The sequence below is a fragment of the Pleuronectes platessa genome, chromosome 7 (genome assembly GCF_947347685.1).
Source record: "Pleuronectes platessa chromosome 7, fPlePla1.1, whole genome shotgun sequence".
NCBI classification, from domain to species: domain Eukaryota; kingdom Metazoa; phylum Chordata; class Actinopteri; order Pleuronectiformes; family Pleuronectidae; genus Pleuronectes; species Pleuronectes platessa.
In genome coordinates this window covers 27,763,054-27,777,599 of record NC_070632.1, presented here as the reverse complement: position 1 = coordinate 27,777,599, position 14,546 = coordinate 27,763,054, and the positions used below count along the sequence as shown (strand labels likewise).

General features: G+C 40.4%; 1 protein-coding gene across 2 annotated transcripts in view; it reads left to right on the top strand.

Annotated features, from left to right (window-relative positions):
* Nucleotides 1–13,893, top strand: part of LOC128444745 (anoctamin-1) — a 47,323-nt gene extending 33,430 nt beyond the window's left edge. For both annotated transcript variants that reach the window (XM_053427380.1, XM_053427379.1), the window contains 11 exons: nucleotides 447–515; nucleotides 685–886; nucleotides 1,451–1,562; nucleotides 1,734–1,791; nucleotides 2,619–2,719; nucleotides 5,415–5,557; nucleotides 6,373–6,525; nucleotides 6,726–6,778; nucleotides 9,116–9,300; nucleotides 11,615–11,720; nucleotides 12,686–13,893. In XM_053427380.1, coding sequence (XP_053283355.1) covers nucleotides 447–515; nucleotides 685–886; nucleotides 1,451–1,562; nucleotides 1,734–1,791; nucleotides 2,619–2,719; nucleotides 5,415–5,557; nucleotides 6,373–6,525; nucleotides 6,726–6,778; nucleotides 9,116–9,300; nucleotides 11,615–11,720; nucleotides 12,686–12,940 — 1,437 coding nt within the window. In that variant the 3' untranslated portion in view covers nucleotides 12,941–13,893. The remainder of the gene's footprint in view (nucleotides 1–446; nucleotides 516–684; nucleotides 887–1,450; nucleotides 1,563–1,733; nucleotides 1,792–2,618; nucleotides 2,720–5,414; nucleotides 5,558–6,372; nucleotides 6,526–6,725; nucleotides 6,779–9,115; nucleotides 9,301–11,614; nucleotides 11,721–12,685) is intronic.
* The last annotated feature ends 653 nt before the right edge of the window (nucleotides 13,894–14,546 follow it).

The window sequence follows — 14,546 nt, the reverse complement described above, 5'->3', positions numbered from 1 at the left end:
TTCCATTAAATAGATAGATAGATAATGTACAATGCCAAGTCAGTTCACTCCACTTCATCCCATCAGCACTTTTTGCAGACCCGCCACAAATCAAAGTAATTGCCGCCTCCATGGTGACAACCTTTCCCTCCCTGAGTCTTAGAGTAAGATGAACTCTTTCTGCAGGAAATCACATGTGTGAAGTTAGTCAAATATAAAATGTCATCACCTCATCATTGTATTTTAGGTCATTAAAGTGCTTTTTGACCTTTTAACTTGAGGATCAGACTGTACAGCTTACTTTCTCCAGTTTTATGGTGGAAAATCAGCCGAGCTGTTTCTGTTGCCATCGTCCTTGCTTTGTCCAACATGTCATAGAAGACAGTAGCTCATTGTCAACCACCTCTCAATATTCACTGAATCTGGATGTTGCAGTTTTGCTGAACATTTTTGTGTATCTACTTTAGGTGGAAAAGCTCACCTTTCGGGACCGCCTTCCTGCCTACATGACTAATATTGTAATGATGCTGTTGATGGTGAGGAAAGATGTCTTGACGTACTATGCGGGTAATGGTGAGTGTGGTGTTGACACCAGGCCCACCCTCACCCTCACGCGTTTGTTTTAAATCACTGATGAGCTGTTATTCCCTTTCTTCCAAACTCCATGTATCCTGTGTTTAATTCTGCAAACCCTTGCCTTGTCAGATTGGTGTTACATTTGCCATTGTGTTTGGTGTAATCCTCTACCGAATCTCCACCAAAGCTGCTCTCCACATGAGTTCCAATCCCATTACACGAAACCATGTACAACTGACAGTTAAAACCACCGCAGCCATCATCAACCTGGTGGTCATCCTCATACTGGATGAGGTGTATGGTGCTGTAGCACGATGGCTCACTGTGTTAGGTAAGTTTAGTGACAAACTGGCAAAGGCAGTGAACTGTGTGAAAACAGGCAGCATGTCGTCACAATGAGACCTTTTAACCTTTTTTTTAACTGTTTTGCACATGTACTTGTAAAACCTGATTATGGTGTCCATTGATAAAGGTGTGATATAATTATTTGTTTGTTGTTGCATTTAAAACGGTTGTAAAAAAAAAAAAGATGAAATGAATTGTAATTGTTATAAAGCCATTTTAGGATTATGACTCTCAGATGTGAAGTGAACATTAGGTACAGGAGTTGACATTTGATGTGATGCATTTAAATAGAGGATGGCTTTAATTGCAAGATAAGCTTTTAATAGCATTAATAAATCAAGAGAGATCATTCATTTTAATATGGGAAATATTTATCCCAGAGAGATTTAGTGAAATTCAGTATGACAAAAAATAAATGACCCTGGCCTAAATAATATAACAATATCTCACTTGCCTGTTATGGCTTGTAATGGAGGGTCTGTGCTCAAAAGTACTGTTGGTCTATTTATCATTTCAAGTCAAAATGAAATAATCTAATGTTCACTTTTAGAGGTTCCTAAATCAGACAAGAGTTTTGAAGAGCGACTCATCTTCAAGACCTTCATCCTGAAGTTTTTCAATGCTTTCACCCCCATCATCTACATTGCCTTCTTCAGGGGAAGGTTAGTAATATCATAATGTACTTTATACATGAGTAGTAATATTTATATAATATTTAGTAAAATGCATTATATTGATGGCATTGTTTTAATTTAAATAATTGCAATGAAAATGGTTTAGGGTTAGGACAAGGTTATATCCTTTTAATGCCTTTTATTGATTTTCTCCTCTAGACTGGTAGGCAGGCCAGGCAGCTACCTGTATGTGTTTGAGTCCTACAGAATGGAAGAGGTAAGGTTTACACATTTGCAAATTAATTGCAGACTAAAAGCTTCCTAATCAGACACTAGGATTAGAGTTGAGATAAACATCCTTGTTGTGTTGACAGTATAATTATCTGGATATAAACTAAAGGTAAAAAGTTGATATAGTTATTATGATATAATCTTAAACATATACATAGATTGATACACAAGTCACTAAAGGGGCACACTTGAAGAAATTTAACTAGCACAAATAAAATCAGGACATCAATCATTGTGACCCTTCACTTTAGTCTTCTTATTTACAGATATGGAAAAGAATAATTTATCTGATTTATTTATTTAGACTTCAAATATATGCAGCTTAATATCAGGCTATATGATAATATAAGAAACAGCTGGTCGGCAGGATGAAACCAAAATAACCCCTTTATGGAAACCATATTAGCCTAAACATTACTAGAATTTGTACAGAATTTTATATGACACCTACATGTGAATGCGAAAAAATATGGTCCAGATTAATGCTAGACTGCCTTTTTTGTATTGTGCATTTGAAATAAATTTAAAACAAAGAGAAGCAATCTAGTTCTGATTGCGTAAATACTCCCTTTGTGTATGGCACATTTTTTGTGTAGTGTAGTAGGTTTAGGCATTAACATTATAACTATACACCCCTTAGTACTCCACACATTACAACCAAATGACACTGCTGCAGCAGCCTGTGGGTCTTGTTTCTGTAACTACTGCAACAACACACACAGTGCTGCTGTATGTTTCGTGACAGGTGTCGACAGATTCATGCAATTGATTTTGGAGCAAACACTTAAACACAGGACATGGAATGTTTTGCAGTGTGCTCATGGAGGCTGTCTGATGGAGCTGTGTATCCAGCTGAGTATCACCATGTTGGGAAAGCAGCTAATTCAGAACAACCTTTTTGAAATTGGAGTACCGTAAGTATGCAAAACTTGCTGGTAATGAAGCTTGAACATGATAATCACTGCATCACATCCAGGAAATGATAATAAAGAATGGTGTTCTTTATTGTAAAGATTAATAAAGTAAATATTCATACTTTCCCCCTTTTCTTAATAAATTCATGACATTATGCAATTTAATGATAAGAGAAAATGATGATAAAGTACTCGATATTCCCTTTAACAGAGCTGCAGAGGTCCTCTGCTGGGAGGGGAGAACCTGTACATACAACTGCTTGGATTTTTCCAAACAGTATTTAAAGAAATGGAGCATGGGAAGAAAGATGATCTGCTCTGATGAGACACAAATTAGACCCTCCATACTCAGTGTCTGGTTAACAGGCATCATCATCTGGCTAATACCTTTGTCAGAAATGAGAAAAGAATTAGACAGCCACAGTGTACGTAACCTGAGACTAGGGCGAACTGAGGCATTAGGCCAAAACAACAAGTGGCCCAGCCAAGCTGCAGTCTTCATCCTTGTCTTAAATCTTATTAAGACGTGAGGATTAAAAGTCACAGGTTTACAGACACTATCTGTCAAGATGAATGAGATCCCTAATCAAGGTAGAGACTGCAGACTCAGAGAACTCAACACTGCTTCCAAAGAGTCTCCTACGAAATAGCCTACTGATATAATGTCATAAAATCTGCACTGAAAACGGCTTTGAGTGGTCATCAAGACTAGAGAATTGCTCTCTAAATACAGATCATTTGTATAAAAAATGACCATTTAGTAGGGATGCACTGATTTATCGGCCGAACATCGGTAGCGGCCGATATTCGCCTCGTTTACTGATATCGGCTTATCGGTAATAAACTTGACTTTCACCGATATCATTGGCCGATGTTCATGTTTGTGGTAAAACCGCTGGGCACGTGCCGCGGCTGGGGGAGCAGTCCCTCCGTCGCCCTCCTCTCCGCGCCGCCGGAGGGTGCGGCACCGGGAGGTCCTCATCCGGTGGCACCTCAAGGCGTCACTGGTGGGGGGGCTTTCTTTCTCTTGGACCGCGGGGCGGTGTCCGTCGCCGGTGCGGAAGGCGGGCCGTTGGAGGGGACCGGGTACGCGGTCAGCGGCGGCCACTCTGGACGCGTGTCGGGCCCTTCTCGCGGATCACCTCAGCTACGGCGCCCGCTGGGGGAACCCTCTGTTCGCGCGGGGGCCCCCTCCGGCCGTGCACCTCGGCTGGCGCCTAGCAGCTGACTGAGAACTGGTGCGGACCAGGGGAATCCGACTGTTTAATTAAAACAAGCATCGAGAAGGGCCACGGTGGGTGTTGACGCGATGTGATTTCTGCCCGACACTAAAAACAGGTAAAACTGAGGAGGGCTTGTTAAGTTATCTTGACTCACGCAGTGTAACTTGGTGTAAAAAGTATGAGCGTAGCGTCTGTTTAAGTACTTTATTCTCATGTGCATCGGCTCTATGCATCCGTCTCATGCACAGGTAACAAGGGAACTGACAACATACGTCATACACACAGAAGCCGTAACACCTCTAATAAACGGGCAATACTGCTACCGTAAAAGAATGAGAAGAGCGTTCTCTATAATGATACTTTAACAGGGCTGTTTTAGACAGGGTAAAAAGGTACTGTTTTAAATTACCCTTGTGGTATTTTGACCAAAATATGTTACAGACATTTCATTAAGATCCCAAGGAACCATTTCAACTTGCGGTAAAATGGGCATAATATGTCTCTGTTAAATAAAGTTTAGTTAAATCAAAGATTGTTTCATAAATCTGATTCAATCTGTGCTCATTAAAAGATAAGAGTGATGAAGGGCTGAATTTTTTTAAAATAGTGCTTTCTAAATAATGATTTAATTATTTTTCTGGCACAAAAGGGTGAATGAATAACAACAAAAAGAAAATAAACAAATATCGGTATCGGCTATCGGCCAGATTGTTATTTTAAATATCGGTATCGGTATCGGCCAAGAATTTCCATATCGGTGCATCCCTACCATTTAGTGATATCTACTGGTGAAGTTGCATATTGCAGCTGAAAACCCCTCATCTTACCCTCCCTTTCCAAACATTAAAGAGAAAACTGTGGAAACCTTCCGTTGTCATAAAAACTCAAAAGGTGTTTAGTTTGTCCAGTCTGGGCTACTGTAAAATCATGGCAGCCTCTGTAAAGGGGGCCCATTCTAGGGTAAGAAAACAACAATTTAGATGAAACACACACGTGAGAACATCACAGGAATTATTTTGTATTGAATTTATGCCAATAGATCCATTTCATCTAAATCTTAAACCCTGAACCTTTAATGAGTGTAGATCAGTGGTCACCAACCTTTTCAAGCCCAAGATCCCTCTTTTTGTTCCAAACGTAAGCCGGGATCTACCACCCTGATATCTTCAGAAAAACTTAGAAGGGTCATATTTATTATTTCTGTTAAAGGTTATATAAATATACATAAAGAAAGTCAGTTATAAAACTTTATCTATTTAATGCTCAATATTCACATTATTATCAATTCATATTTACAGCATCTGTTTAATGCACAATATATAGCTTATCAGTTCAACAATATGTTTTGCAGAGGAGCTGCTACTGCAGCACAATGTTTTTACATAGGCTTTGCCTTGGATATGGTGGTAATATGACTATTTCCTTGCATAACAGTTGTCCTGTGTGTGTGTGCAAATGTGCTTGTTCCTCAGCAAGCTGAAGAAGTTGATTCGCTACATTCGGTCAAAGCAAGGTGCTTTTCAGGAGGAGGAGAGAAAGAAGAAGCTGATGAGATATGAAACAGATCACTTTCTGGAACCATTTGCTGGGTTAACACCAGAATATATGGAAATGAGTCAGTAACACACGCATGCACGCACGCACACACATTTTCCTAAATGCTGCATTTGGATCTTCATAAGCTTACCTGTGTCATAGGCCTGTGGATTAGATGGAACATGACAAAAAGTAACCTGAATGAATTGCTTACTAACCCTAACCCTAACCCATAAATTGAACCTTAAAAGGGGATGATCATGGACAGTGTAACTATTTTGGGTTGCGTGGTGCTATGAAGAGGAGAACCAATGCTGATCTAAATTCAAAATGAAAGATTTAGCTATTTCTTCAAGTATTAATTGAATGTTCTTCGCCATGTGTATAATATACTTGTGACGGTCCTTTACAAGTCTGGGACTCAGTTGCAGAAAAGAAGCACGGGAGACAGCAAATAAAGTATAAAATAAATCTTTACTTTAACAGTTCATTCAGGGATAAGGCAAAGTCGTAAATCCAGGCAGAGTCCAAAAGCAGGTAGTCAAAAACACGGAAGAAATTGCTGGAGAGCACGAACACACGATGGAGACGATGACAATCTGGCAGAGGGTGAGGGGAAACACAGGGTATAAATAGGGAGTGCTTAATGACAAACAAGGTACAGGTGTGTGGGGAAACCAGTAGGAAGTAGAGCTAGACACAAGACACAAGAACCCAGACAACAAAATAAAACAGGAAGTGAATACAAACAGACTGAACAGATTGTTGCAATACTATAATATAGTTTAATGTATAGGGCTTCTTTGGTGTCCAATTGAGACTGGATTTAAACAGATATGGCTGACAGTTGGTTGTGATAATTTGATATTTTTGTCTGTTGTCCTCTATGTCCAGTCATCCAGTTTGGTTTTGTTACCTTGTTCGTGGCGTCCTTCCCGCTGGCTCCCCTCTTTGCTCTGCTCAACAACATCATTGAAATACGACTTGATGCCAAGAAATTTGTGACAGAGTTGCGGAGACCAGTAGCAGCAAGAGCCAAAGACATTGGTGAGTTATATTCATTTTTCTGCAGAATTGTAATACACAGACACATATCCAATATTAAAGGAAAACAGTGAGATCTTGGGGCAATGTTGTCAATGTTGTCCTATAAACTAGCTCTTCAAACCCAACAAGCTGTGAAGACATATCCTTTCACTGTCTTAACGCTCAAATCCAGTAATCTATGCATATTGTTATATCCACAGGTATATGGTACAACATACTTAAAGGAGTGGCAAAAGTGGCTGTCATCATCAATGTAAGTAACTGATTAATGTAGTCTGGCTATATTTTGGTTCTTTACTCTGGGTTTAAAATGATGCAGTGACAGAGATACACAATGGGCCACTGTTTACACATGGAGATGAAAATCCTGAGAATGCAGAATATCAACAGTTTAGCATCAGTGCCACAGTGAAAGGTTTCATTCGAAAACTATTTTATATTGTCGACAAAGTGGACATCTACACGAGTGACTGTAATGTAATGATGAACGTCCCCACATTCTCCCACTGCACAAAAGTAAGGACAAAATAACCTGGATATGGGAGCGGCCTTCTTGCGTTGGTAAGATCCTTTCCCTACTAACTGTTCAGATTTATTGTTCATTCAGCTCCTCTACTAAGTCTTTATGTGACACAGAAACATTTAATTTCACTCACTCTACTCAGCACTACGCTACATAAGCAGGGCACACAGGAATTGGGCACGTATAGAGGAAGGCTACACAGCCACCATGTTGCCATATTAACAGCCACGACCAGAGATCAATGACAGAGCCACATGCCTGTCTGCCGCTCTTATACATATTGTGACTGAATCAAAGCTGCAACTTTAAAGCTGTGTAGTACGCAGTGAATGGAGCTTCTCTCCCACATGAAAATACTGCTCCTGCAGCTCCAGAAACACCTTGTTTGTCAGTAGTCTTGCTCGTACTATCACACCATCTTGATGCCTTGCAATACAACCAGTAGAAGCTTTTATGAGTGACAACTTCAAACACTATAGTCCAGTGTATTGTTTCATTTCAACTTGACACTATACTATGTCCCATTTCAGGGGCTGCATCCCTTAGACTGCAGAGGCCGAACCAAATTAAACGGTCTGGTCCTATGTCTGAAAACAGATACATTTTGTATTTTATTTCTATGAATGGCTGTTTGAGTGAGTTAAAACCTGATATTCAAAAATCCTATTTGTCACTGGGGTGCAATGGAATAGGTTGGCCATAAAAGGACACAGTCATTGGAATCTTTATTGGTCACGAATGAAAGCAGGTGTAGCAAAGCGGTAAATGAAAGGTTGCCCACAACGCCACCTGAGGAGTTTCACCTCAAGAATATAACTATTGATAATGTGTGCAACAGCACAGGTTCGTTTAAATCACTCGGGGCAAGAGACGTGTTTAAATCAATAATAAACCAACTTTAATAAACACAAATACACAATCGAAACACAAAACAAACCTAACACTTGAGTTCAAATGAATAACTAACTGCACAGGGCTGTGACTTACCGCAGCGGCGAGAACCAAACAAAAGGGGGAAGGGGCTAATGAAACAAACCACCCGTGACACGGCACACCAAACAAAACAAGTTGTGAAGAAAACTCCCTCCACCAGGAATTGGGTCGCCGCCTCCGGGCCACAGCACCGGACCACAACAAAAATATTATTAAAACAAGTCAAGGTTTAAAACACGTTTAAACAAACAAACAACAAAATAACACATACAAACACAATAGAACTGAGTTAAATGTAACTATAAAATATGGGCGTCCCCCTGCACGTGTTCCCTCCACGTGCCGTGAAGGCGTAGCGTGGAGTATAGATCAAGGGTGTTGGTTAACAAGGACACGGAGCTGGTCAGTTCATCTAATAGTTCTTGTGATATTAAAATCAACAATATAAAACCGGAGTTTCAGTAAGTGGACCCCAAACTCCAGGGGTGCCAGAACAGCAGGTTCCAGATCTGTGTACACGGGGCTGCTGGACGCCGATGAGGGGGGGCAGGACCTCACCTGCCGTGTCAGGCCAAGTCAGTGTCTCCGTAACCCGGAGGGAGGGAGTGTTGTTAGCCGCCGCCGAGTCCTGTAGCATTACCGCTGGCGCGCTACCGCACTCGTCTTCCCTGGTGGAGCGACTCCACGCTGTAAGCCAGTCTGGCCATGCGACAAGTGAAGAGGCACCCACAGCCACACTATCCTGCTGTCCGACCAAGGTCCCGGAACGAAACAACAGCACCAGGCTGCTGCCTTAAATAGGTGCCGATAGCGCCCCCCTTGACGGGGAGGGCGCATGCAGGCACAGCGCCCCAAGTGGCAGGGAGGGCACCCGCATCTGGCCACACAGGCATTTGTTAACCACATTTGAAGCAGCCTTCAAAATGGGATGTCCAGGTTGACCGAACCGCCAATCAGTCTTAAAAATCCAAAGGATTCAGCCCATGAATTGTGACTTAGTTTTTTGTTTCTTTCCACACAGTTTTGATTGTACAAGGTATATGAAATATATATTCAGATTAGCCTAACTTGTATTCATGTTTTTTTTACCTTTGAACCCCCACCCTACCACTCCATCCCCTGCTCCAATTCCAGGCATTTGTCATCTCCTTCACCTCAGACTTCATACCTCGGATGGTCTACCAGTACATGTACAGTCCAGATGGCTCCATGCATGGATTTGTCAACAATACGCTATCCCATTTTAATGTCAGCCACTTCCAGGACGGCAAAGAACCTATGGATCCATTGCAACTTGGCTACCCTGTTGAGATTTGCAGGTGGGAAATCAATTTCAGTTCAAAGTTGTCAATTTCTTGATGCAGAGCTCTCGTTAATGATGGTGCCCGGAATTTACAAAACAAGTTAAATTACAATCGGAGGAGTAAAATGTCTTAAAAAGGGATAAGACTTCCTTTAACAAAAACAAAAACTGTTCTTAGGTTAAAAAACGATTGAGTCCAGAAGTTTATTCCAACTATGAGGAGCGAGGTATCTGATTGCAGTTTTACACAGTTCCTTGTGCATTAAGGGTTTTTCAAGGGTGATGTATTGTTGAGAACGAGGGTGGTGATCCATATTTCTTACTTTTAAAAGGGATGATAAATAAAATGGTAGCTTATTAAGTATAGTTTTGTAAATAAATCAAGACTGTGTTGTTCCCTACATTTGACAAGTGAAGGCCACCCTATTATCTGGTAGAAGGTACAATAATGGGTCTGATAACTGTCAACTGTAATAAACCTTAGGGAACTGTGACATACACTCCTGATCAAAATCTTAAGACCAGTCAAAAAATTGCATGAATTTGCATTTTGCACTGTTGAATCTTAGGAAGGTTCTAAGTAGAGTTTCAAAATGCAAAAAGAAGAAATGGGAACAAGAGCCCAAAAGTTGTGAGCAGGCAATTTATTGAAAACAACAATTTAACTGAAGTAGGCTGTTCATCAGCTGATCAAAAGTTTAAAAATACCTCCTAAAACAGAAATTAAAGTGTCATAAACTGACTCAGTAATGAGTGGCTCCACCATTATTGTTGATCACTTCAAAAATTTGTTTTGGCATGCTTGATGCAAGTGTGAAGATGGCTTCACGAAGGGCATCCACTGTCTGGAACTGAAGTCCATTTTTGTAAACTTCCCTTGCCATCCCCAAATGTTCTCAATTGGATTAAGATCAGGGGAACACGCAGGGTGGTCCAAAAGAGTGATGTTATTCTCCTGGAAAAAAGTCTTGGTCAGACGGGCATTGTAAATTGGAGCGTTGTCCTGCTGAAAAACCCAGTCGTTACCACACAGACGAGGGCCCTCAGTCATGAGGGATGCCCGCTGCAACATCTCCACATAGCCAGCTGCTGTTTGACGCCCCTGCACAACCTGGAGCTCCATTGTTCCATTGAAGGAAAAAGCACCCCAGATCATGATGGCGCCCCCTCCACTGTGCCGCGTAGAAAACATCTCAGGTGGCATCTCCTTGTCATGCCAGTAACGTTGGAAGCCATCAGGACCATCAAGATAAAAAAAATTCTCGTCAGAGAATAAAACTTTCTTCCACCTTTGAATGTCCCATGTTTGGTGCTCCCTTGCCAAGTCTAAACTGGCAATTTTGTGGCGTTGAAGGAGACGTGGCCTTTGAAGACATTTCTTGTTTTTGAAGCCCTTCCTTCGCAGATGCCGTCTGATGGTTATTGGGCTGCAGTCAGCACCAGTAATGGCCTTAATTTGGGACGAGGATCGTCCCGTGTCTTGACGGACAGCCATTCGGATCCTCCGGCTCAGCGCCGGTGAGATTTTTTTGGGTCTACCACTTGATTTTTTTGTTCCATAACCCTGAGGATCTTTTAAGAAATGCAAAATGACTGTCTTACTGCGTCCAACCTCAGCAGCGATGGCACGTTGTGAGAGGCCTTGTTTATGCAGTTCAACAATCCTACCACGTTCCTAGACGGTGAGCTTTTTTGCCTTTGCCATCAAGAGATCTTCACAGTGTGATTACTTGACAGGAAATGACATGGAATCCAAATTTTTGCACAGATTTTGGCTTTTAAAGACTGTGGTCTTAAACTTTTGATCAGCTGATGAACAGCCTATTTGAGTTAAATTGTTGTTTTCAATAAATTGCCTGCTCACAACTTTTGGTCTCTTGTTCCCATTTCTTCTTTTTGCATTTTGAAGCTCTACTTAGAACCTTCCTAAGATCCAACAGTGCAAAATGCAAATTCATGCAATTTTTTAACTGGTCTTAAGATTTTGATCAGGAGTGTATATAGCATCGAGCGGCTTGAGAGTATGTGTCGCAGCATGCATGTAAATCACGTAGTCTTGCCCTGATAAAAATGTTGCCTGCACAATCTGTAATCTATATGTGAAAGGAAAACACTGCCTTTTTCTATAAAAGAAATCAAATTTAGCTTTCAGCTTCTTTCGATAACTCATTAATGTGATATTTGTCAACCAGCCAGATACCCAGATATTCATATTTTTTAACTCTTTTAATTTCAATTTTAATTTGTCTCACTGAGGGTTAAGAGCAGAGCAAATTTGATATGCGAATATGGGTTATACAAGTAAAATGATTTATTGATCTTCACTAAAGGTATAAGGACTACAGAGAACCTCCTTGGTCAGCCACTCCATATGAGATCTCCAAGGAATTCTGGGCGGTGCTGGCTGTGCGACTGGCTTTTGTCATTGTTTTCCAGGTAAGTTGACACACGCAGAAAGTCATAGAGATTTATGTATTTATTATATAATGAAATAAACACTGCTTGCCCCTGGCAAGTTTGCCTGTAATGGGTGAAACAATGCTGATCTGGCTTTTTATCTGGATGGATTTGCTGTCAGATCAGTTATCCTCACCAGTCCAGGCACTATTGGGTACTGGACTGTACCACCTGACAGCACATTCAGCTCAGTATCAACTGTGAACTCTAATAGCAGGAAGTTAAGACTTCAACACAAAGTGAAGGAAACACCCTCCCACAATGACATAGAATCAGGCCAAAATATGACCATAAATGACAGAATATTTTCAAGTCAGCAGAAACCAGTTGCCAATCTGACTTGATATCACTATACAGATAATCAGGCAATATGCTGATGTCATGCTGCCATCTAGTGACGTTCCCTTCACACAAAGTGTGTGTGGTAGCAATAAAATAGAGTGCAAACCTTCCCATCATGACGGAAAGATTAAGCAACCAACTGACAATCTTCCTACTTACACCAACCCACACATGCTCAGTGTACATGAATGGTCATGTGGTATGTGTTCTCAGGTGTGTTAATGTGTGGAGATTACTTCTGATAATCTGAAACCCTTGTCTAAATGGAGATTGTCTTAATTTTAGAATGAAAACATATTTGTGTGGATGTAGCTTCACCCAAATATAGTATTTTTCAACTTTTGGAATTTTGTATTACCATGTTGTCTCTGCAGTCTTCCAAATTTATTTTGCATCCAAATTTGACACAGGCTTTAGTGATTGAATGTTTCTTTAACTTCACGTTTTAAGATGTCACATATATCCAATATACACAGTGTAGGATTGAAAGATTCTGAATTTGAAATTAGATTTCAGTTGAAACAACTAGTTCTTTAATTATTCATTAGAGATAACACAAACAAACACAAACAAACTGATTCTCTTCCATTTATCACCACCAGAATGTTGTGCTGCTGATGAATGATGTTGTGGACTGGCTGATTCCAGACATCCCTAAAGACATCAGCCTTCAGATCCACAAGGAGAAGATTCTATTGGTAGACCTCTTCATGAAGGAAGAGCAAGGCAAGGTCCTTATCCTTGAGAGCAGATCTTCTACAGGAGGCAAGGAGAACTGCAGCGGTAGCAACAACAACAACTGCACAATGGCCCACCCGCGCTCCGGACTCCAAAACAACAACACTAAGAGCTTCTAATGCTCGTAAAAGTGATTTCTTGATACAGTCTTAGTTAGCAAGTCAAAGCTTGCTAGCAGCCTGCTTGCTCAGGCCAACCTAAACTCTTTGTTTTTGTTCTTGTTCGGAACATTCCTTCATATGAGAGATTTGCTGGCTGATGAGGTGTGAGGAAATGGGGCCAAATGTATTGCAGTGTGTGTGGAGGGCTATCGAACTGAAAACTACTTCGTGGATATACATTTGTGAAATTGTACAACAATCTCTAAAAGTGTAGTCAGTTTTGTGAAAGGGAATCTTTAAATGTGTACACAAGCATTTTTATTGCAAAAATTGTTTTTATTGTAAACATTATTAGACAACATAGCATGTGGAGATATAAATTAGCATAGAAGGGTAGTAAGGCATACCATTTCTGTTTTAACAGATTTTAATCAACCTCAATCAAAGGCCAATCAGAATTATTTGACGAGGTTTTTGATTTTATACCCATCATGCTAGAAAATACATATAATATATATCCATCACAGGGCTGACACAAACAACCATTTACACTAACATACACATTTACAAATAACCTGCATTTCTTTGGAGTACTGGTATTGTTATGTGAGGAACTGTGTGTTAAATGAGTGTTGAAATGGAATGGGTATTTGACTTTAAGAGCTGGAAAAAAAGAGTACTTCACCTCCATCTCAGTAACACTTGTTACTTGACTGTTTTCTGAAATGTTACTACACTCCTACTGTATCTGAAAATGTAAGGTTTTCTTAGACCTGGTAAAAGCTCAACACCTCTGGTACAAAGAAACAGGGCTTAGCCAGGTGTTCTCTACTTTCCATCTGTCGAGGAACTGCCAGCTTGATAGGATTGTTAACTTTGTACCTGAAATCAGTTTTTGACTATCTAAAAATGACTAAAGCAAAATAGCATCAACAGTGTTTCTTCTAAGTAAATCTGATTTTTATAACTTACTACAGTAGCTTCCCATGTTTTGTATTTTATTGTTGAAGGCAAGATAGCACTTTTCTGGTTTCTGTAAGCAGATGTATATGGAACTTTAAAGCTTGATTTATTATTATTTTGAAAATGCTATACTGACGGTTATGGAACTGGGAGCTATGTAAGGATCAGTATAATAACCTGCACTGGAGAAATCTTAATTTACTGCATGTTGTGACCATTTATTTCTACGCCAGTGGTCATCTCAGTTCCATTTGTAACAGTAAGCAATTTTTTACAGTGTGAATCAGTCACTGTGTTCCTAATGCCGGTTGTGATGTGATCACAAAGTAGAATGCTGAAGCTAGTTGGACTAAAGACATCGGATGAATAATGCATTGTAGCTGGAACATAGCATTGTATTACTGCAGTGGGGTAATACATTTAATGAACACATCACTTAATCTTATTTCTGTGCTATATTCAGAGGCAACAAACAGCCGCAGTGTGACCAACCACTCTCCTACACACCATGTGAGGATATTGCTGTCTCAACAGCCTTCAGAAATTAATACCTCATATCTGATAGAAAATGATCATGGACCAACTTGACACTATGGCCACTGGGCAGAACAAGGCGTAAAGGGCCCATATTCTGTCAAATACATTTTCTGGGCTTTTACTA